General features: G+C 43.1%; 1 protein-coding gene and 1 non-coding gene across 3 annotated transcripts; both read right to left on the minus strand.

Moving 5' to 3' along the window:
* Positions 1 to 9,747: 9,747 nt before the first annotated feature.
* On the minus strand, positions 9,748 to 23,327 carry CFAP418 (cilia and flagella associated protein 418). 2 transcript variants are annotated; one of them, XR_007508319.1, is made up of 8 exons: positions 23,246 to 23,327; positions 22,874 to 23,160; positions 21,250 to 21,349; positions 18,742 to 18,812; positions 18,160 to 18,225; positions 17,248 to 17,343; positions 13,860 to 15,580; positions 9,748 to 9,937 (listed from the first exon to the last, which is right to left on the minus strand). XR_007508319.1 is itself a non-coding variant. In XM_049818601.1 (7 exons), the coding sequence occupies exons 2-7, from the start codon at positions 23,017 to 23,019 to the stop codon at positions 15,421 to 15,423; spliced, it is 639 nt and encodes a 212-aa protein (XP_049674558.1). In that variant the 5' UTR covers positions 23,020 to 23,160; positions 23,246 to 23,327; the 3' UTR covers positions 11,422 to 15,420. The 2 variants fall into 2 exon arrangements, 1 of the variants encoding a protein (XP_049674558.1); XM_049818601.1 differs by lacking the exon at positions 9,748 to 9,937 and having other exon boundaries at positions 11,422 to 15,580.
* On the minus strand, positions 23,225 to 23,306 carry TRNAS-AGA (transfer RNA serine (anticodon AGA)). Its single transcript has one exon. It is a non-coding gene; the product is annotated as a tRNA-Ser (tRNA).
* Positions 23,328 to 23,901: the final 574 nt, after the last annotated feature.

Consider the following 23,901-nt stretch of genomic DNA (forward strand, 5'->3'; position numbering starts at 1 on the left):
GACAAGGGGGGCACTTAGCTGGCACTGATCATAGGAATGATCATGCATCCTCCCTACTTTGTTTACAAGGAAAAGAAGTTTCTGCAAATTTAAAACTGCAACATTTAAAAGTATCTTTTTTACCCTGTTTGGTGGGATAGAAAGAGCTTGTGCATTGCCCTGCTGCAGCTCCTCAAGCAGCAACGGCAGGTAGCTCAGTCCTCTCAATGGCTGGGATGTGGGAAGGAAGCACCTCTGGACCTGTGCGATGCCCTGGTAAAGCATAACCCGACATGCGCTGCGGTAGTGCTCTTTGCTCACAGTGTGTCTCCAGCTGCTGGGGTGAGGGAAGGGGGCTCCGAGGGGGGCTTTGGAAATAGGCGCCTAATTTGGCTTAATTTCCCTTCCTGTACCTAAGTTCTTTCAGGGAGCTGGAGAAGAGCAGCTATGCTGTCCGTTGCTAGCACCTCTTCCCAGTTTCTGATAGCCACTGAAATAGAAATATCCATCTAATGCAGGAGGAAACAGCACGCGGTACACGAACAAGTCCTCATGTCTCCTCTTCCCCCTCCTGAGTGAGGGCTGATAGTCCTACAGACCTTACTGCTGATGCCCTGTGCTGCGGTAGTTAAAAAATGAGAGGAAGTGTAGTAAGAAGGTCAAAGCCCGACGCTATAAATGGAGAACCCTGCCCAGCACGAGAGGAGGGATGTGTTGGCGGAGGGCTGAGAGGCCTGAGCGTGGTGAGGAGGTACCGTGCAACAGCCATTCCCCACCCGAGGGTCAGTGCTTCAGCGTTTCACCCGCTCCCCCTGAACTGCCGCTATGGACATGAAGCAGCTTCTCTTCTGGCCAGTGCTGCTGGCGCGGTGGTCCTCTCTGAGGGCATTTATGTCACCCTTGCAGTGCTGCATCTGTCACTGTCCCCTGCGATTTCCTTTGCACAAATATCTGCCGCCATCCCTCCCTGTGTTTCCTCTGGAAAGGTGGATCGGTCCTGCACTTCCCACGCATACTTCAGCTCTTCTTTGCTATGTGCTGCTTCCTCAAGCTTCTTCGTCTGTTATATTCAGTCTCCTGTCTACTACTTGGCTGCTAGTCATGCTCTGCGCTCCTCAGTGTCACCTTTCCTCATTGCAGCATCTTTTGTTTCTCCCCACCAAGTGCCTGTGGGTGAAATCGGGGTGGTAGTGATGGCACAGCTGCTGATAGATTATTTCTGTGTCAAATAAGCAGTCTCTCACCTGCCCTAATGTCCACCTGCTCTGATGGCAAGAGAAAAGTTTGCGAGCTTCAGGCACTTTTCACTGACCAGAGGAAGCATCTGCAGGTTGATAGTTGCTATTATAGAGGTGATCCTATTGCATTTTAAATGCACGATGCTTTAAATGAATGTTAAAGAACTGCAGGAATAGGGGAGCTCCTTGCTCCAGACTCTCTCTTTTATGAGGTATCTAAATACAATTTTAGTAAAAGGACATATACATACACAAACACCCCACATTTCTATTTCCTGATAGATTTTCCCCTCTATATTTCCCATATTCCTTGGCTACATTTAAGCACATCAAATGGTTCAGCTAGAATTGATGTATCTAGGAGTGATGGTTGTTAAACATGTAGTTAAACACCACTGATTTACAAGCAGGTAAAGACAATGAAAGTCTACTTGATTATTTATGCTACTTTCTTGCCTCTGCAAAACCAGTTCCTAAAAAAACTGTCAAATTGAAGAAGTAGTGAGTGTACAGTAAGTGAATGAACATTTCAGTGGGCAGAAGTTATCAGTAGCGTATCTCTATTTATTTCTAAAGGTTAAACACTTCAAGGAGAACAGCTCTGTTGGGAATGGTTCTGCCAATCTGGGATCCGATCAGATGCACGATATGATTTCTATAATTTGAAAATGTGGTTTCAAGAACGAAAAGGGATGAAGCCCTGCTAAGCCTTTCTCCTTCCTACCATATGTCACTACCTCAGCATTTGCCTTAGAGGGGACCTGAAGTGTACACTTTCATACAGTAATAATTCTGTAAAACAATCAGTGCATTTTAGCATGGACACAGGCTCTAAACCCTTCAGCCTCAATGTTTTGTATTTTAGCTGTGGGAAGTACTGGACAAGAAATCACACACGCAAAATGTCCCCCAAAGAGCCAGCTTGGTTCAACTTGCCACCTGCCAGCAAGGTTGAGGACAACCTGTAATGCCAGACCACAGTGGTGTGGGGACATCTCTGCAGTCCTACGTGTAGGAGCACGTCTGTTGGCTGGGGACAGCGGGAAGGGCAGTGCCACGTAATGCCTTTTGTGTGCTGGGGGTTGGTTGCCCAAGAGCAAGGACCAGGTTTGCAGCTGGCCACCAAGGCACTGGCAATCACAGCGGACCTGAGCAGCACTGGGCTTAGCAGAGATGAGGCAGTGAGTGGCTGTGATTTTTTATTTTTGAAGCACCCAGCATGGGGAAAAAAAGTGACAGGGCGGGATCCCACTATGCAGCTATTCAGTCTCCACCGAGCGCCCTGCTGCAAGACCTCTGCTCCGTGCTGCAGTACAGCTGGCCAGGTCGCTCCTGAGGCATCGTTGTCTGAGGGAGCGGTGGGTTTCATCCCCAGGCTTTAGCTACATGTACATTTATATAACTAAAGAAGCCCGTGTTTTTTTGATCTTTTAAAATTTGTCATTTGCCTAGATAATTTCCAGTGCTTACCTCAGAGGAATTCAAACCTGTTGCCAAACTGCTTTTCTGTTATTTTTTGTGACCTGTCTGAAGGTGGAGGAAGCACACACTGAAAACCACCGGAGCAAGCGATGCTGGAGGCAGGTATGAAAGACACCTGGTTAAAATGCAAGTGGGAGTACGTGCACAGCGTTTTCCAAAAGCTTCCATTAGTTCAATAGTTTCCATTGAATTAATGCAATTCTACATTTAGATAAGCTCCTGAGATATCACTCTGAAACAAGTATTCTTAGGAGAGTATTAAAGTCTGGATGACTGTTCTTATTTCTGGCTTCCTAACTCTAGACAGAGCTGAAAGGGATGATGCAAAATCATCCCAGCTGGTTTGATGTAACCACTACTCTCTAAACCAAGAGAAGGCACCATCACTTTTTCCCCAGCACATGTTAAACTGGTCCTGGTGGGAAGCTGTCCTAGAGCCAGCTTGCTTTGCCTAGTTATAGGATGTCTTAGTGCTCAGACGCATGATCAGTTTAGGGGAATACATCAGCCAAATGTCTTCATGTTACCTTTAATCAGTGGCAAAGGAAGATTTTTTCAGTGTGCATTTACATGTTAACATCATTTGACTCTGCCTTATTCTGTTGCAATTCTGGGAGCTAGTTTTGAGAGCAGAAGCCCCCAGAAGCTAGCAGTGGTGATGGTTAAGGGGATATGTGTGCGCCAGCCCTGCTCATCCCATCAAGAATTTGTAAGCATGAAAGTCACCACAACAAAACCATGGAGCTGCGTTAACGTCAGCAGCAGAGGAAAGCTGGCAGACCAGGGGCTGCTAGTGCAGTAAGGAAAAGGAATGAGCCAACACTTGGGAGCCTCAAAAGCCTCATCTAGTGGGCAAGACCTTTGACTGTTGTTCTTCTCTTAACTCCAGAATATCATGTGTTTACACAGGAACCAGTCTTCCCTTTACTGAAGGCTAATACTACCCGGGTGGGCATCCCTTGCAGTAAGTCTATCTAGTATGTTATCACAGAGATGAGAGGGTTAAATTTGTGCTGTTTGTCAGACACAAGACAGTTCTGCAAGGACATAGTTTGTTACAGGTCCTGTGCAGGCAGTAGCATCTTAAAATCCATTTTCAAGCTGCAAAGCCTGTGGAGAGGTTTGTTCCTTGGAGCTATATCTCAAACCGAAGCAAAGCCAGTGGACTTAACTCAAACAAGTGGCGTTTGTGTACATGCTATTGGCTAAATTCAGATTTTAGCTCCCCAAGGAAAATCTGGAATAATCCCGTGGAAGGGCTCGGGATTTAAAGCAGTGCCTCCCGCCGGTGTGTGGCCTTGCCTCTGCTCCAAAGGAAGGAATGCCTCCAGCGGGACGGACCGGCTGCAGCAGGCATTGCCCTGGTTTACATGGCCTGACCCCAGATGAAGATCAGGCTCTACGTGACTTTGGTGCACACCATGTTTTTTTTTCCATGGCACGGCAGCAACTGCCACATGCTGTATTTTGAGCAGCGAGTTGAGAGGATTACTGACAGCAAGCAGCATTGTGCGGGGACCATCCCCCCGCCGTGATGCAGAGGGATTTAGGTATGTAACTCCCAACGCAGCTGCATAATAGACACAATAAACTGGTTTTGCATCAGTCCCTAATGCTTCATCCAGCTGCCGTCCCTGGAAAGCACCACTCAGCTCTGTGGAGAGCCGCTGCAGCCCGCGGGGTAAGCAGGGCCAGCCTGGAGCCGTGCCCTCCAAGCACTGGGTGCAGACATGATGGGTTGGGGATGCCAAACCCCTCCTTGAACCCCCCTCCTCCCCATCTGTGGCTGCCCTGAGAACTGGCCTGGTCCTGCAGGGAGAAGCAAGCCCTTGCAAGAAAACTAATGTGCTCCTTAGTGAGAGTTTCCATATTTAAATGATGGTCTTGCAATTTTTCTAATACTTATCAAGGCCCCAGCAGTGACCAGGAGTGTCGCTTGATCCTTGCCCAGCCACCCAGCCATTTCATCCTTTAATTCAGGTTAATGCTCCAAAGAGGTACTGTACTTATCCCCATTATACAACCACACCTCAGGCTGTCCTGCTGGGAGGGGTTTCAGGGCCTGCATACCTTATTTTAGCATCAACTCCTCTCAGAGCTATTAAGTCCCTGATGCTGTTTGCATAATGTTGATTTATGAATTAAATGAAGATAATTTCTCAAGGCTATAAGACGTAAAAATCTCTGGGTCATGACCATGTTTTATTTACACTGATTTAAGGCTGTGGCTGCAGCTTATTCTAATTCTTACATCTTTATCTTTTTTTTACTTTCCTCATTAAGAGGCGTGATCTTTAATTTTTTTTTTAATGGCTAGCAGTTTGTGGAGAGATTTTAAAAAGTAAGCGATGCATGTGACTACTCATTGCCTGAACTCCCTGAACTTTTAAAAAAGCGCAGCCTGCCTCCTCCCTCTCCTCTTCCCCTGCCTACGGCTGCTGACATCTGCCTTCCCCAGGCTCAGCGCACTCGTGGCTTGACAAACTCCTTCTTCTTACAAGGTAAAGCCCGAAATCCCTGGTACCTGTGTGGAATTTAGGGGAGGAGGAAGTGTAGAAAGGCTTTCATCTCCCTGGCAGCATCCTCCATGTCCTTCCCCTTTCAAAGCTGTTGCTACTCTTTTGGCAGCAACCACCAAGGAGTCCTGCTGGGAGCCCGTTTCCTTGCATTTAAGGTGCATGAAAGAAAAAGGGAGCCCAGTAGTTGGCAGGATGGGCTGGTGGCGTACATTAAAACTTCCTAGAGTATAATGAGCAGAGCGAGGGGAGCTCCTCAGGTGTGCTTTTCCAGTGAGCAGGCTCCTCAGTGCTCACCCACACCTAGCCGGATGGCAGCAGCTCACGTGAGGATGTTTGTACACAAGTATGTTCATGGTCTATAGTTTACATACTGGTGCTGAGTCAGAATATATTAGAGTGAAAAGATTTTCCTGCAGACATCTTTGCATTTCAGGAAGAATTTGTCTCTGTATTTTGAAAAAACACAACAGCTGCTGCTGCCCAGCTTGTGGCCTTGCTCTCAGACATTTTTTCAATCTGCAAACCCTTACATTTTTTTTTTTTTTCCCCAGCAGTACAGTCTCCAGCACAGCAAATTTAAGGCTGCTGACAACAGGCTTGCTTTTCTTAGTTACCCTTCTTGGGCCTCTTAGATGTGGCCTGTGACCTCCTGGGGCTCAAAGCTACATTAGGGCCCGCAACACTAGACTGCACATCCCAGAGCAGCAAGCTCTTTCTCCATCAAAAGTTTATAAGGATGGTTGTCAGACATGACAGCTGAATTGGTTAAACTCATTGAGAAACTAGATTTACTTCCTCAAAGTTTGCATTGCAAGCGTGCCCTGAGCTTTTCCCAGGCTGTCCAGACCAAGATGAGATTTTTTCTGAAGGAAGAACGAGCATTCTTTCAAGTCTGTAAAGAAAACAACAGCCAACAGGAATGAAAAAAAGTGTGGGAAGCACTGTTTTATTTTTAAGTGGTTCAAGTGTGAATGTGCTCAGTTAAGGGAAGACTGTCAAAAATACCACTAAGTGCCTAAATGCCACTGGTGTTAGCTTATTGAAATTCTCCCGCGTTCTCCCACGCACTTCTGTTCTTGGCTAAAATACAGCCCAAACCATTAGGCAGCAGGGAGAGAGGGGTGTTTCTCCTGTCCCTCCTGGGACCTGCTGGACAGCCAGCATGGAAACTGGTGGTCTCTTTTTCTTTGACATATACTATATCCAGCCGCCTGCAGATTGGAGGGAGATTTCTGGTGGCAGCCTGCACCTGGGTTCAGCCTGAGCTTCCAGTAGGGCTAGTCCTGTCTCAGGGCAGAAGGCACTACCTGCCCCTCGGAGATGCCTTCCAGGCCTGTGTTTATGTCATTCATTTGACCGAGGCTGTAGAAAGACAGGAAAATATTTCATTTCAGACAAGTTAATGAACTCCCATTTTCAGCCCTTAGTCCTTTAAATAGCAGAACAGGAAATATGAGTAACTTGCAACATCTGACAGAAAAGGAAAGTAGCTGCTTCGTTCTTTTATGGCCTGTTACCCTATCGAACAATGATGTGAGAATGTGTTGGGACAAACCTGATGAGGTGCTCTCTGCTGTGAAGTGCCTATTAGGCTGTTTGTTTTTCCCCTATTTAAAGGTGCCATTTGCCTTACCATGGATCCTGAAAATACCCAAGGTAACCACGTGCCCAGCCCTGGCCGAGAACCCCGAGTAGTGAATTGTTATTGCAAGGTCTGAGAAACGATTTGACATCTGGAAATTATCCACTTTACAAACATATTCTTTATAAAGAAGTAATGCTCTCCAGGTTTTAGGAGGGATTTCCAATATACCATGGGGAAAAAAAATCTTTTGCAAAAACAGAGCGATTAAGGATTTTAGCTTACACTAGCAACCCTGGCGTGAAGCACCTGGCTGGATACTCTGGGCGCTAAGACTGCTGACGGCTGTGTCACCGTATCCTCCTGTGCTCAGGAGACCGGTGATGTGCAGTACCCACATTCAGTTTGCAGAACAGATGGACCCCAATATCTTCTTGGCTTAACTTGTTTTAGCAGTTCAAATCCAGAATGTTCTCTTTGCAATTACCCAGGACAGATATATTTTATTGCTCTCCAGGACAGGGGTAGACTCTTTTGTACCACTCTCCTTTTTCCTAGTTTAATTGTTTCCAGCCCTCCTCACTGGAATTGAACTAAATATATGTCTAGCATGGAAAAAAAAGAAAAGAAAAGTGGTGTTTCAGACATATGTGGGAAGACGCAACTGAAAGCCTGCTTTAAAGTGTTTCCAGCTCTCAATCTTAGCTTGAATAAAGTTTTGAGAAAATCTGAAATAATTTTGCAGTATACTTTGGGGAAGAGGGGAGAAATAAGAGTCATCATTCATAGACAAATCAGTGCAGAGGATGCTACAATTTTGTGTTAACTCTTCATTGCAGCCACTGAGGAGCATGTATTGATTGAATGGTGCCTTGCTGCGCTGTTGGCTCAGAGCGGATGGATTTCCCAAGATATACACAGAAATCAAAAGGAAACTTGGCATCATATGTTAATGAGCAACCGATTACACTGCAAAGAATGTTTTGAAGCTGTTTATCTTCCACTTGTAAACAAGACGCCTCACTGATTCAAAGCAGTAAAACAATGCTGCAACAGCTTTTATCCCTAAAGTGTTGGAACCAGAGCTGTGCCAGCTCTGATATAAAACCTATAGTCTAAAAATTGAACCAGATATTGCAGTGCGTATTAGGATTCAGGAAAGGCTTATATTTCTTTAGGGCTAGTAAGACTAATAATAATTCTTACTATGATAAAGTTTTTATTTTTAAAAGACACACACCCTCTTACTTTGTCATGCATATCAATCTGTTTCTGCAAGTGACAGTAACTGAGACTGAATGAGACCGTAATACACCATGGTAAGCAGTTTTTTGGATAATTGGCCCCAGGATATAATGTCTTCCTAAACCCATCTGCATGCGCAAGATTGTACCCTGATTACATCGATGTGAATGGTCTTCCCAGGAAGGGTGTTACAGCCAGGCAGCTATCACAGCCTGCTGTAGCAATTTATACACTTTTTCTCATCCGCATCCTGAGCAGCTCACTCTGCCCTAGATAAGGAGTTTGATGCTAAATTCAACCTTCCTGTCTCTGGTAGCTGCTTCCCCCCTCCTGTGAATGTTGTTTACATCTGGGCAGTCAGGACATGGGCTTCCGAGCACCGTCAGATTGCTGACTATCCCAAAGCTTCTTTGCACTTCTTTGCAGGCATCTGAAAGATGTATGCTCACTGTATTTCATTACTATCAATCAATCACATACATTGCATTGTCTTAGAGCAAGACCATATTGCTTGCCTTTAAATAGAGATTGAAAAATTTTATGGATACTTTATAAAATATCTTACCACCATTCAAAAGCTAGTTAACATTTTTTTCCCCTCTGTAGACAACCACATTTTTAAATAGATGTATTTAAGGTACTTGGAACTAGAATATTATGTGTTTGTTTGACCAGTATGAAAATGTCTTCCTCCTCTTTGCCTCCCAATTCTTGAGCATAAGCTCTGAGGCTGTGAGGGTTTCAGTTTCACTAAACTGTCATGAAAAGCTTCAAGATCATTTGCTTGTAGTTGAATAACAGCTATAAACCACTGGCTAAGATGATTTTAGCAGTCCTGAATATCTTAGCTCTTATAACTAAATATAATATCTGGCTATAATATCTAAATATAACATCTGACTATCATCTTAGCTCTTGTATCTAAAACCTATCACCAGCAAACAGGTTTCAAAATACTGCAGGAAACCCTTCTTACAAATTTTAGAGGAAAAAAACCCAAACCCAAATGAACCATACTCAGCTCACGTGTTCCACTGCAACCTCATGTGGAAGCAAGCAGGTACCCTCTGAGGTTGAAGACACTCCTGCATTTCGCTTCCCTATGCAACTCAGGTTCCTAGGATGGAAGTGACTGAAGGGCAGTGTATGGGGGGGTGGATTCACCCCCACCTTCTGGACCAGCCCCTGGAATTGCAATTCTAAAAGACTCCTAGAAAGGACACCTGCCATATGAAGTTTTGTCCTTGCTTTTGGCAAATTGTGGACATTTCAGCTTGTCCCTGCAGCATGCTATTTTTGTTTCTTTCACTTAGGTGTGTCTTCTCTAGAAGCAAACAAAAACCAATGGCTTATTTCTTGCCTGAAAAAATGCTTTCATGAAACTTTTCTATAGGCAACCTCTCACACTGTGCTACTCAGCCTTGCTTGTTCCTATTTTCTCTACTGAACTTTTTGTTCAACTATTTCTCCTATTAGAAGGAAGTAAGTAAATAAAAAAAATGAAGTAGTTACAGAGATCACTCACCTATGGTGTAACTAGGCTAAATTTAGATGATACTCCCTCTTTTACCAGTACAATAAGCAAACTCTAGTTTCATGGTTTATATGTGTTTGTGCTTCTAGTTAAAAGCACCTTATCGCTTCTACAGAAATAGACACAACTTCACCGGTTATTGGAGATCACATTTACTTCCATCCACTATAAATCTGCTTTGCACATTCCCACCTACTGGATTCCCAAAGAACCAGAAGAGAGTTCAGAGAGTGAGACTTCAGTGAAACCTTAGCCATGGCTCATGGCCGATGAACTGCTGGATGCAGGTCTTCAGACAATTCTCACTGCCACTTCTCAGACTGCTTGCTCTGCAGCATCTCTGGTCTACATTGCTTTCCTACATAGACAGAAACAATTTTTTGGTATTTCTAAATCTTGGCCTTTTACTATTTCCTTTTTAAGATCTGCAATCTTTTCATACCTTTGGTGATGTGCCATATAATTTTTGTATTGAACATTAGAAGATTCTAACGTACACAACCTCTACTTGCCAAAATTACTTAACAACCTTTTCAGGGAAAATTAATTTGGGCAGGGTGAAAGGTAAATCCTGAGGCAATTTAGTTTTTCTACTGATGTTATTAGAGGATAAACATATACGTACATACATCTACATACACACACAGAAACACAGGGGGTTTTTTATGCTTCTTTAGCTGAGAGCTAAAAAAGTTAATCTGCTTTAGTACTGGTCAAGGACAACTTCAGGACCATTTAGATGAAGTCACACAAAAATAAAGTGGAGTTGCCACAGATCTGGCTACCCCACTTATAATCACACTAGTAGGAGACAAATGCAAGCAGCCTCGGTTGGTTGAATGTAAATCTTCATTATTCTAGAAAAAAAAGTAGTATGAGCTTGTATTAGTGAAGCAGAAGCTGAACTGTAACACTCAGCGGTGTTGCTCTGCCCTCTACAGACTAGATTGTATAATCACATTTTACCCCAAATTGCATACTTTTAAAGCACATCTAACCCAACAGAAAAGTTGTCAATGTGAATTAAACGTACATGGTCACTACCTTCTAACGGTGCACTGTGACACTGCAAGTTGTAAATAAGGTAAGTCAGGAGTACTCCTGAGGCAGTGGGTGTTTTCTGTGTGTTGTCACAGAGTCCACACTGCCCACTAAGTCTGGGAAGTAATTATTGCCTGAACACCACCAACGCCCGGAGTCCAAATTCAGAATGGAGTATAGGAAATATTTATGTCTGTCACTCTAATATATGCCGTGCAGCATTTCTCCATGATGGAGCAACACCATTTGTTCCAACTCCCATATGTGGAGCAACTTCTTCCTGGTACTAAGAATGGTTTTCTACAGTGAGAACCAGGGGACAGCACATGCTGTGATTCCTTGATTGATCTCCCTCTTCTAAGTGACAAGTGTGATGCTAGTGAAAACCTGCCTTGACTGATACACAAAGGTACCAGCATCCCACTCTGCAAGAGTGTGCTCCCTTCCACAGCAGCTGGCTCCACCTTTCATCCTAGGTAAACATCCAAGAAATGTGGTAAATGCAGCCACCTTTACGAGCGCTCTATAATTTAATGTGCTCTCCTCCTGTTATCTGGTAAAGAATGTTAAAGCTCATTTAATTCTCAGGTATTTGCTGCATCCCTATCGATGTGAGAAAACACACACAACAGTACTTATTGTTTCTTATGATCTAGACAGTGTTTTTGTACTAAGGGCATTTCATAACCCTTCTGACAGAGAAAACATGGTCCTACATAACTTTTATAAGGCTTCTCTTAGATAGGAACAACACAATAGTATTTACACAACACACAATTCAGATTTGTTCCAACTTTTCATTTTATTGAAGTATCAACATTTGAAAAATGCATTCCTTGAAGCACACATGCCAAGTCCCAAGAATCATATGTGGCCCTTGCAAATAAGCAGCAACTGATGCTCCTTTACCCCATCCCCTACAGGTTGGCCTGTCTGCGGTTATCAGATGTCACACAGCAGACAAAACTGGTCAGGTCTTGTACAAAAAGAGCCTGGCAGGAAGAAAAATTTGCCTACGCAGCTCCCAGAACAGTCCCTCTCCTATTGTTTGACTACCACATGTGCTGGTTACATGACCCAAAGACTCCCATGTCAGGAAACAAGAGAAGTGAGCAGTCTTTCAGCAAGTGGCAGCCTCCAGTGCCTAGCATTTGCAGAATACCTTCAGTACAAAACTGAAATGGGTGCTCAGAAAAAAAATATCTTTATTCAATTTTATATAGTGCAGAGCTTGCAATGTGTGATGGTGTAAGTTAAATTTTATGGCAGGGCAAGATCCTTAATAATTACTCCTTCTGCTATACTCAGCCACTGGGTTGGACACCCTCCGTAGTTTGCAGGTAAAACAAGTGAGATATGGTCAGAACAGCACATTAAAATTTGATAAAGAAAAGCTATAAGAATGCACTATGTACATCTGAATTGGATTCCTATCCAGAAGTACTGCAAGAACACAGATTTAGAAAAGTTGGTATGACACTAAACCACTGACTACATTTCCAAGTGAATGCTTTTGTGTGGATTCTCATTTTGTCATCCTTCATTGGTTTTGCTTTGTTGAGGGATCTGCTGCAGAATGAAAAATTTCCGAGCATATCACCTAAACAAAATGAAAGTCTCAAGTTTTCACCTTGCCCATTTCACAAACAGAAATGGTATTATTACTTCCAAAGAAAAAAACTGGAGGAAAACAATGGTCACATTTATACATAGCAAAAATGTTCTCCAGTACTTCCGTTTGACAACAGCTGAATGGCATTCTTAAACAAAATTCTTTACATAGTCCCTGCTATCTCAGATAACTGACACGGAAATATCACTTAGGGTCTGGGCTACATCTTGAAAACCTTGTGCAATCTTACAATACCTTTCTCAAATGAACATTCAAGCTCTAATTTTACCTTTCTTTACATTCTTTTCATTGAGGACTTTGGAGTGGTTTGTAACATGTAACTGAAGAAAGTAAAGGAAGGGAAATCAAATACTTAATACCACTCCTCTTTCCAACAAAATAATTATATTTAATGACATAGTAACTATTATCAGATCTAGAAATATGCTAAATTCTGTAATGAAAACCAATACAATAAGCACTATTTCTGCACTTGTTTAAAACTTCACTTGGACAAGGTGCTGTCATATCCCACCATTCTGACCAAGGCTAGAAACAAGTAACTATACTTGAATAAGCATGATGATTTCAGGGGAATGCTCAGGTTTTCACACACATTTACCAATAAAGATTATCTCCTAACATTTTCAGTGCTTGGAGTGCAGTCTTAATGGCATTAGTGATACAATCACCTGACAACAATCTCCACCCAGAAGAAGAACTCTCTTTCTACAACTCTCCAGGCTAACAGAAGACTGAAGGACAAGGTGACCTCAGAGAAATGCTAATGTTGTCAACAGATACTGGTGCTAATCCTTTTTACTTCTCCTACACTCTTAGTCCCTTTGTCTCAATTCCTTCCTAGCCTCCGCTTTTGAAGTGCTGCAGGCTGTGTTCTTGTCATAAAAATCACTAGAACTTTTGTTTCTGCATGATTTGCTTCACACACTTGGTAGTGCAAACTGTTCCAGAGAGGGTGACTATTTCTGTTGGTTTGTTTAAAACAGGGTACAGGAGACACGCTCCTTTTCCAAGTCATGTAAGACTCATGAACTGAGATGGGATTTCCCCATTTCCTGCTCACAAGTTGCAAGCCCAACTTTTTCCCTACATTGTGGCACAAGTTCCAGTGCAAATGCAGGCCAAAAGAGCATCTTGCGGGGCTACGTGGTCATCAGTTTCAAATGGCCTTGGAACAGGCAGCTAAGGCAACTCAGCACTTTTTGAAATGCATTCTTCTTCAAGAAGAATGGAAAGTAGGTTTCTTCTTCTCTAGAGCTTGTTAATAAATTACGTACTACTGCTGGGTTCTTCTCTTACTATTAGCACTGATGTTCTCTGGGACTGGAAATCGCTCAGGCCCACCTGAAGAAAACCCAGGAACACTGCTTACAGTCCACACAGGGGCTACTTCTTCACAAAGGACACAAAGGCAAGCAGACCTCTTCCAGTAGCTGACTGAGTATTAATCAACTGGTCTCTGGGTCCCTCTGTCTCCTGAACCTGCAGTTTTAGACTCTAGCAGTTGAAACTTCAGCCTGAAACACTAACTGCATTGAAAACAATACATGACCTTAAATATGTCTATACCATTATGCCAAGCAGTACCTCTCCAAAGCCAACTCACCTCTGAACCTACTAGCAAGGCCGCATGTGGCACTGGAACATGCACTCTAGAGCACCGAAGCACTGTGTATGTAAAGCACTGCCAGGCCTCCCAGGCACACTGCTGGTCCCCTGCAGGTTCTAAAAAAACACTCATGGACAGGGAAGGTGAGCAGGATGCAGAGTACATTGTGCCTCTGGTCACTACCGAGATCAGCTCTTTCAGAGGGTACAGACAAAGCAACAGGTTCAAGAGATGACCTCTATAAGAAAGATCATGCAATTGTTTTGGAAAAGCTCAGAAAAAGAACAAATGTACAGATTAGGGCCATGAGCAAAACTTCACAAAAAAAGAAATGGCTCTGTATAGCTAGAATTGCACAAAGTAATTTTGAATTTATCTGTACAGTATCACATAGTGCATAGTGAAAATACTAACAGACTTCCCATTTTGAGACATTTTTCAATTTAGTAATTGCCAGGACTGGTAATCCTTTCCTTCCTCTCTGCCCACCCAAAACCCATATCCATCTCCTGTGTTATTTATACAGAATGAAAAGAAAGAGCTCATAAACTATAGTGACATTAACTGTAATCAAGACAATTCACCAAGTAACATGATACTTTATGATGTTACTGGGGGAAGGGAGTGTGTTGAAACAGGACAGTTACACTTTTGGAATATGTAGTATTTTGAAGTGAAGCTGAAGTGAGAGCTAAGTGAAACTGAAAAAAATCCAAATTTGAATGTCAGTGGGGATATATATTTTCTCACTCAAAAGCCTAAGCCTTTTTTCCCTTGAAAATATTGATAAAGAGTTATACACTCTTCAGAATCTCTTTAAAATTGCACAGTATTTAATAATTGCACAATAACTTGTTCACCTCTTGCAGTGAAGGCTGAAGGGAAGTCCAAGAAATTCACTGTGGTAAAAGTCTTTAGTCAGCAGAATGTACTTTGAAGAAAGCAGTAGGAACTGGATGGAAATTCCCAGCACCTGCAGTTTTTGGCTACTGGTGGCTACAAGAAAGTAAAGTTTTGGGGTGTGCTGAAACCTTCGAGGTGAGAGCTGATCTTGCAGTAATTTTTTAGGAGATCTACAACCACTTGCTCATTAACAGCTATGAGCAAAGCAGAACAGCAGTATTAATTTCTGTGCAGAAATTCATATGCTTGTGTGTCACGGCTGCATCCCAACCCACCATTTTGAGTCCAAGATTCTGCAAACATGGGAAATAAGGCGCTCTGCTAGATACAAGTCTAGCAGTCTCAAGGTGCTTTGCCCCATGCCTAAATCTGTCAATTTCCTCCTCCCTTCTTTAACACTACTGAGTATAAGCTTTAAACTCATTTAGCATCTAGAAAGCCTCCAAATTGATTGTTTGTTCTAATAATTCAACTCGCCACATTGCTTGCAAGACAGATAAATTGAAAAAAAGTTTTCAGGTTGAAGTCTGGGTGTTATAATCTATTTCTACATGTAAGTAATTCAGGTTTCCATCTGTTCTCAGAAAACTGTGGGGGACACAAATTGAGTTTATGACCTGTTTCCACACAAGTAGGTACCACGCACAAAAGGACTTCATTCTGCATGTTTACCACAAACCCACCGAAGCTGCTGGTCTCTTTGGAGGTCAGTTAACTCATCAATGGATCTCCAGCTGCACTGACAAGCATATGCTCGTGCTCCTTTCTTCTTTATCATCTTTGCTCTTAGTTTACTGAGCTCAGGCATGTTATTCCTGCCAATCAAGTGAGTTCAGTTTAGGATCATGTATTTTTTTTTAAAAGAAAAAAGATTCCTAAGGCCATTTCAATTCAGAAAAGCTCTTAAGAACATTTCTGAGTACCATTGTGATGAATGAATTTAGGGATGTGTTTAAATTCTGTTTTGAACATAATTCTTTCCTGAGAGCAGTCTCAGTGTGCACTTGCTGTATTCTCAGATCAACTGGAGATTGACATTTTTGTAAACAATGTCCTCGGTTGGGTTTAGAGACCCTGCGTGAGCTCCAGAGAAAGAGTTGGGAAGAAAACTAGATAGAGCTAATTGTCATGTTAAGAAATTATCAAAAAATGTATTTATCTTATCAAACTTACTGTAAAAACCCCTATGCAGAATGGGTACAATGACAGATAAAATTTTAATCAGGAACTGTTATTCAGGATGGTTGTTAAAGTGACTGAAATGAAATGGCCTTAAGAGGGAAGAATGTACATCAAACCACAAGTAATTCCTATGCAAGCATCAAGCACAACAGATTTAGCATTTTAACTATCCCTGTTCTCATGACCTCCTCCTGGCCATCAATTACTGACCACTCAGTTGTTCAGAAACAACATTAACAAGTCCAGCTAAATAAAGAAAACCCAAAACAAACATCAAAGGAAGAATTTTTAGAAAAAGAGGTCAGACACCTATTCATGGAAGGCAAATGTTTAGTCTTCAACTTCGTTTTTTTTAAACTTCAGCTTGGTCAAAATAAATAGCTAAATATCTTGCTAAAGTTTACAGATTTTAATCAATGTTACAAGTATCTGATACTAATACCTTTCATTTCTTTTTTTTTTTAAATATTAATTTCAAGAACTCAGAAGCAGAATAATTTTGACTTTGAGTAAATAAAAGAATCATATTTTAATTTAAACTTTCCAGTTACCAAACTCATCTCAGGAGAGTAGTGCAGCACTATATTTTTAATGCTGCTTTAAGTAATGGGAAAATAAGATTTGCATTCAAAGAGAAATACAAATTTTGAAACTAGAAGGAATACAGGAAAAACCTAACATGTAATAGAGGAAAAATAATGGAAAAGGAGATGATGTACCCACTACTGTTCATCTCCAGCTGTCCACCCCCTGGTGGCCAAGCACATACTCTGAACACATCCACTACCTCAAACAGTTAACGGGCACATACAGAAACTACTAAAATCAGAGGCATTCCAATTTGCTGTCTGTATTAGGAGCATGCCTACTACAGTACTGGGTAAAAAACCAAAATCTGACTTGAAACAATCACAGTTTGTATGACTGAAGGTATGGTGAGAAGTACATGCTGAAAAATCTGCATCATTTTGTAGGCAACCTGCAATGGCACACAAGAGGTCAACCCATCACACAGATTGTCTGCGCATTTCAGCAGTAAAGTTGCCTTTTGATCCATGAAACTTGAATTCTTTTTAAAAAGCACAGAGGTAGAGTGATGGGGGAAGAAATGGAAAGGCAGGATTATGGGAGACGTTGCATCCCTCTCCCTGCAGACTTTCCCACCCAATCCCTGAACAGGTTGCACACACGCTCCTTTTTAAGTAACACAGGAGTGCTCGGGACTTTTCATCTTTTCCGTTCATATCAAGCCCCAAAGCACAGCAACACAATACTAACACCAAACCCACCTCAGGCATACCTGAAAAAAAGATAATCACAGGACCGATCCCAGATGTAGTCATTGAAAAGTGACACACGGAAGTCACAAGCAGTACAACGTAGTTGATCACACGTTCTGGCCAAAAAAGAACAGAAAGCTCCAAGAGCTTATTACAATCAGAGAGGCTATGCAGATCATAACTGTTTTAAAGTACAGCACTCCCTCAGAAATACTAGAAGCAAGGTTACCCTCTAATCTTAATTTTTTGACATTCTCTGGCACATTCATTATGGTATGTGTTTTAACTATATGATCAGGTATTATTTTTACAGGTTCCTAATCTCACAGAACACATGAAATAAACTGATATTCTCTTGATATATTCTCTTTAGTCTTCCTCACTGGTATGGCACCTGACCAGCATCCAAATATGCATCAAATGCATAATTACTACAAAAAATCCCACAAGGAAAAGCAATAACATTCTACAGGATATTGGGGATAAATCTTTAAAGTACCTCTCCTACTAAGTTCAGCTGCAGTTGCAAAGCACTCTGACTATTTTCATTTCAGGCTCTGGGATGATTTAAACCAGTCCGCTGATTTAAGTCACATACTCAGCATCACACAGAAAGATGAGGAGAGGCAGGGAAAAATAACAATACTCTACAGCAGCAATTTTCTTAACTACCTGTTACTGATTTTTGGAGTCTCACGTCTCACTTGCACACATCTTTCAACTCCTCAAATGAACAAAAGATCTAGTGGTCAACACCAAAGGACTGGAAGGGACCAGCTGACTTCAACTGCAGTTACAGGCAGACATATGTTTAGATGAATATAGGGCTGTCCTGTCCAGTTCAAATGCAGAACACTGTACCACCACAAAAACACAGTTGTGAATAAAAATAATGATAAAGCAAGTAGAACTTTTTTTTTCACATTTCCTACCTTTTTGAAATATTTGTTCCTATGCCATATGGTGAAGAGCTTCCACCCAGGTACACTGGACAGCATCTATATAGATTTCATTAGAAAATATTAAATTATAGCAAAACACTTTTGAGAAAGTAGTACAATGCTTCTCCTAGTTTAGCAGTATGGTATTTCTAAAATAATATTTATTAAATATAGGCAAAGCATCCAAATGCTTACAAACTATAGAATTTTAAAATTTTCATTACCAAGGTGTTCAAAGAAAAACTCTACAACAACCACTCTCTATACCAAATATACATGGGACTATATATTGCAGCTTTTGATAAACGTATATGTCCACAAGTCAAAGGAAGCTGTTGTTCAATAACTTAAACAATTAATAAATTTATAACAAATAATTTTGACCACATGAAAGCACATTAGTAATTCTTCAAAATCATCTTTCTGTTTATCTTTTTTCTTCAAAAACAATACTTCTCCGAGTACTCAGTTTCTTTCTTAGTTAATATCAACACAGATTGAACAGTAGCAATATTATTAGACTGACAACAAGCTATAATCAAGCTATGTTCAACATAAACATTTTTTACTTACCTTTTCCTATGAGCCTGTACAACAGCACTATTGCTTTCAGGTCTGAGACTTGCAGAGTTAGACTTCAATTTCTATTTAAAAAGCAATCAAAGAATAAAAGGCAGCATTACAGCAAGGTAACAATATTCTGTTTTATTTAATAAGCAGGAGCCAGAAAATCTCAGTCACAGAAGAAGGAGACTAAGAATTTGGGAATTTTATTGCTTATCTTTCTGTGACACTCTTTGAGCCAAGAGCTGCTGAAGTTAACAGTTAAATGAGGAACGAGGCTTCTCTTCCCATACTGACTTCCCAGCTCTGCATGAAGGAATTCAACACCACACGATCACTTTGACTTGACAATCAAGACTTAGTATTTCATGCCTGCTTTTTAATAATTTTGCTTTTAAAAACAGTTTAATTTAGTAACCTTCTCCCTCAGGTTTTTTGAGCTTTTGTTTTACTGAAAACACATCAAGGACCTACGTTATTCCAAAAGATAAAGTGCCTTCGAAAAGTTTGTTATTTGCTGCACATAAACCACATTATTTAACTTCTAGAATACTTGAATTCTAGATCCTAAATGGGAAGTCCTAGGAATATAAAATGATAAAATTGTGGAAATTTACTGATGTAATTCTCTCTCACTCAGACATACGTATTGTGGTATACAAGTGTTTTTTGTTGGTTCAGACTTAGCCATTCTGTAAGAAATCAAAGACAACCAAAGCAAAACCAACGTCACTCATGAAAATAAAAGCATCTGCACAGGGGGTTATGAAGTATAAATAATACAATTTTCTACTGATGATACCTAAATGAATTTCTATTTTCAATGCCTTCTATAACTCTGTCTTAACAATGCAAATTTGCAGCTTCATCACCATCTCCTGCTGTAAAACAACAGAAGTAATTTGCAGATGATACAAAATGGGGAGCAATGGTTGGCATGCCAGATGACTGCATTGCCATTCAGAGGGACCTCAACAGACTGCAGAAACGGGCTGAGAGGAATCTCTTGAAGTTCAACTAAGAGGAAATGCAAATTCCCGCCCCTGGGGAGGAATAACCCTCATGCACCAGAACACGCTGAGGGCTGACCAGCTGGAAAGCAGCTTGGCAGAGAAAGCCATGGGAAATTCAATGATAAATTGATCATAAGCCAGCAGTGTGCCCTTGCAGCACAGAAGGCCAACAGCATCCTGGGCTACATTAGGAGTGACGTTGCCAGCAGGTCAAGGGAGGTGATCCTTGGTCTCTACTCAGTACTGGTGAGACAGAATCACAGAACCATTTTGATTGCAAGGGACCTCTTGAGATCATTTAGGCCACCACCCCTGCTCAAAGCAGGGTCAGCTTCAGCAGCTTGCCCAGGACTGTGTCTAGTTCAGTTCTGAAAATCTCCACAGACAGAGACTCCACAACCTCTCTGGGCAGCCTGTGCCAGTGTTTGACCACCCTCGCAGTAAAACAAGTGTCTTCTTGTGTACAGATGGAATTTCATGTCTTTCAGTTTGTGCCCATTGCCTCTCATCCTGTCACTAGGCACTATAGAAGAGAGTCTGGCCCCTTCTTTACTCCACCCATCAGGTATTTACACACATTGACAAGATACCCCTGGAGCCTTCCCCAGGCTGAACAGTCCCAGCTCTCCCAGCCTCTCCTCATATGAAAGATACCCCAGTCTCTTAAACATCTCCACAGCCCTTTGCTGGAGGCTCTCCAGTAGCTCCACCTCTCTCTTGTACTGGGGAGCCCAGAACCGGACACAATACTCCCGATGTGGCCTCATAGACATGTCTGGCGTGCTGTGCCCAGCACAAAAGAGACATGGACATAATGGTGATTAAGGACTTAGACCATCTGACATACAGGTAGAGGCTGTATTTGTAGAGAGCTGGAATTCTTTAGCCTGGAGAAGACAAGGGTTAGGAGAATCTTATCAATGTATAAAAATACACGACAGGGAAAACCAAAGAAGATGTAGCCAGACTCTTCTCATTGAGGCCCACTGACAGGAGGAGAGGCAATGGGCACAAATTGAAATACAAGAAATTCCAGTTAAACATATGAAAAAACTTCTTTACTTCTTGTGAGGGTGGTCAGACACTGGAACAGATTACTTAGGCTGTAGAATCTCCATCCTTGGAGATATTCAAAAGCTGTCTAGACACAGTCCTGGGCAAACAGCTCTAGGTAGCCCTGCTTGAGCAGGTGGTTGGACGAGATGACCTCCAGAGGTCCATTCCAACCTCAACCATTCCGTAATTCTGGGACACCTGATGCTATACTCTATCTTGAACTAGCATTTCCTTTAATTGCCTGTTACTGTCTGGGTACGACCACCTCTTTATAACTCTTCTGTTCCTCACTATAGGATTGTTGCATTTTCCTTCCTGCTTTATTTTCCAAGTTCATCCTACAGCTTGTTTTTGTTAATTTTTTGCTTTAAAACAGTTTTAGTTTATGGTGCTTTTCTTTCCATCGCTGAACCTCATCTGTTCTGCATTTCTTCAGACTCCTACTCACCAGAGGTGTTTTGGTAAAGCTGCTGTCATTACAGATTTCATCAATAATGTCGTCTATATTTTCTTCACTGCTGCCAGCACTCTTTAACAGTTTAGCTGATCTGAAAAACAAACAAATCAACTTTCATTTTGTAGCATGACCAGAGCAGTTCTAACTGTAAGTAAGTTAAAACATAAAATTAGTTACAGCCTTTTTCCTCTAGTATTTCTGTAGTATCTGAGATAGACCATCCAAATCATGACTGGACAGATGTAAACTGCAGGATGACGCCTTTCACTCCCTGTTGAAGTGTCCCATCATAGGCCTTATGTTTGCTTGCTTCTTTTATTACCAACCACTTGCAACCCTGAATAAAACGACGACAACATAATCCATGCTGCACTTACTAAGCAGTAAATTGGGCAGCCCTGATTTTTCACATTAATCTTTAGCAGTAGGAATATGGAAAGGTCAGGGGGAGTTCTCTCCTTATGCTATACAACTGCAGGGGTTCTGAAGGAATTCCTGCCAAACTGTATGCATTTAGAGAGATCACCTGCACTTTGCTTTCACTCAAGTGAGGAGTCTTGTCACTCATCTGCTGTTTGCTAGCTCTTTGTCAGAGAAAGAAGCCTGTAGTACTACTACATCAACCAATCAAGAACAAATCTACTCCTGAGAAAGAAAAAAACTGTGTGATTTTCAAAAATATTATAACTAGACTGACTACATTTAAGTGCTTATCTAACCATTATGCAAACAATGGGGAAGTCCAGTAACGTGGCCAAAGGTAGCAGGCTTGTTGGTCTTGCATTAGTCATTTGGGTCTTCAAGATCCTTGCCTGGGACTCTGAAATGCCTGTGGGGTAAGCGCTCAGCAGCCCACCTGTGGGCAAAGCCCCTCTGGGCCACAGACCTTCCAATGGGAGTCTGAGATACCAGTGAGGGCCAGGATGGAAACCTGAGGGCCAGCAAAGACACCTGTGAGGGCCGGGATGGAAACCCGAGGGCCCGCAGCGGTGTGGCAGACCGCCTGGCAGTACGGTCAGCGGTGACCCTGCCACAACCAAACCTGTCAGTATTCAGGCCAGCATTTTCAAAATTGTGAAATTCGAGGTAGATACATGAAAGCGTGGGGTGTAAGTTAAGCACTTACTGTAGAAGATAAGGTTAACAGAATACATAAATGACTGAAGTATCAATAGAATAAAATGTTTGATAATACTATTGCTAAAGTTCTTCCTACTCTAAATCGCAGGATTTATAGATATTTTATATATATCACCTGGTCAGTTACAGAGCTAAGTAATCCCTGAGCCTAGCTCACAAACAAATTGGTGCAGCTTTTAACGCCATATTTAATCCGAGGTTGGGATACTCCCAACAAAGACTGTCCGAAGAAACTCAGCTCGCTGGCAGACGACTTCGGTGTTTAAAAGTAAGTACTACAGGAGATACTAGTTGACCGCCGGCCCGTGTTTCGGCTCCCGAACCTCGGTATTTTCGGCTCCGGAGGGGTCTCGCCGGACGCCGACCCCCTCCCGCCCCACAGGCCGGGGGAGGCGCGGGCTGCTCGCCACGCCAGCGGCCGCCCGCTCGGCGGGGAGGTGCGTCAGGGCGCCGGGACCCACGCGGGACCGCTAACCTGCCCTCCTTCGCTGCCGCCGCCGCCTCCTCCTCCTCCTGCTCCTCGCCGTCGCCGCGCCGGTGGCCGCCCGCCGCCTCCCGCCCCGGCAGGCGGCAGAGCCGCCTCTCCACTTCATCCAGTAACCGGTCCAAGTCGTCCGCCATCTTGCCGCCGCCAGCGGTTGCCAAGGCGGCCCGGCGCCGGCAGGGGCGGAGTTTCCGCGCCCGGTGGGGTGGGGGAGGACGACGCCAGGGGAGCTCGACCGCGGCTGGGGCCCGGCCCGGCCCTCCTGCCGCCCCGGGAGTCTGGAATGAACGAAAAAGAAAGCAAGGGGAAAAAAAAAAAAGCTGAGAGCTCACTGACTCCGGCCGTAGTCGGCAGGATTCGAACCTGCGCGGGGAGACCCCAATGGATTTCTAGTCCATCGCCTTAACCACTCGGCCACGACTACGCACACTGCAGTATATTTTCCCGCCGCACTAGGTGCAACCGCCCAGGCTGCCGCCGCCGCGCGCCGCTCCGCCTCGGCCTTTCGCCCCCGAACGGGCCGCCGCGGCACGGCCAGGCCGCCGTCTGGCCCGTTACAGGGAGACGTCACCTGATACACCTGTGAGGGTGATGGCTTGGTATTTAGGGCATGTCTCCTCATGGGGTGGAGTGAAAGACATAAAATAGAGTTTATGCTTAATGTTTTTGTTACATAGTTCAATATGCTGTATATTGGTCTGCCCAGTAAAAAGAAAGGGTTACACTGCTAAATCCTCCAGGAGAAGCCTGGTTTTATTTTGTAGATTAGAAACACTTGTGGAGAGAATGGCCCTAGCCCCCTTAAAAACAGGTACGCTCCCAAGCAGACATCCCCAACAGCATTTGGAGAAGTTGGGGCAGGCTCTGGCGTGGACGGTGAGATGCTGGCAGTACTGGGCTGCGGGGTGGCCGGTTCCGGCCGGTTCTGGCTGGCTTCAGCCAGGGTGCTGAGAGAAGTGTCTGTGGCCCCACACCGCCTCCAGCCTGGCTGTGGGGTTTCTGGGGCTTCGTGCCATAGT

The sequence above is a fragment of the Accipiter gentilis genome, chromosome 2 (assembly GCF_929443795.1).
Source record: "Accipiter gentilis chromosome 2, bAccGen1.1, whole genome shotgun sequence".
NCBI classification, from domain to species: domain Eukaryota; kingdom Metazoa; phylum Chordata; class Aves; order Accipitriformes; family Accipitridae; genus Astur; species Astur gentilis.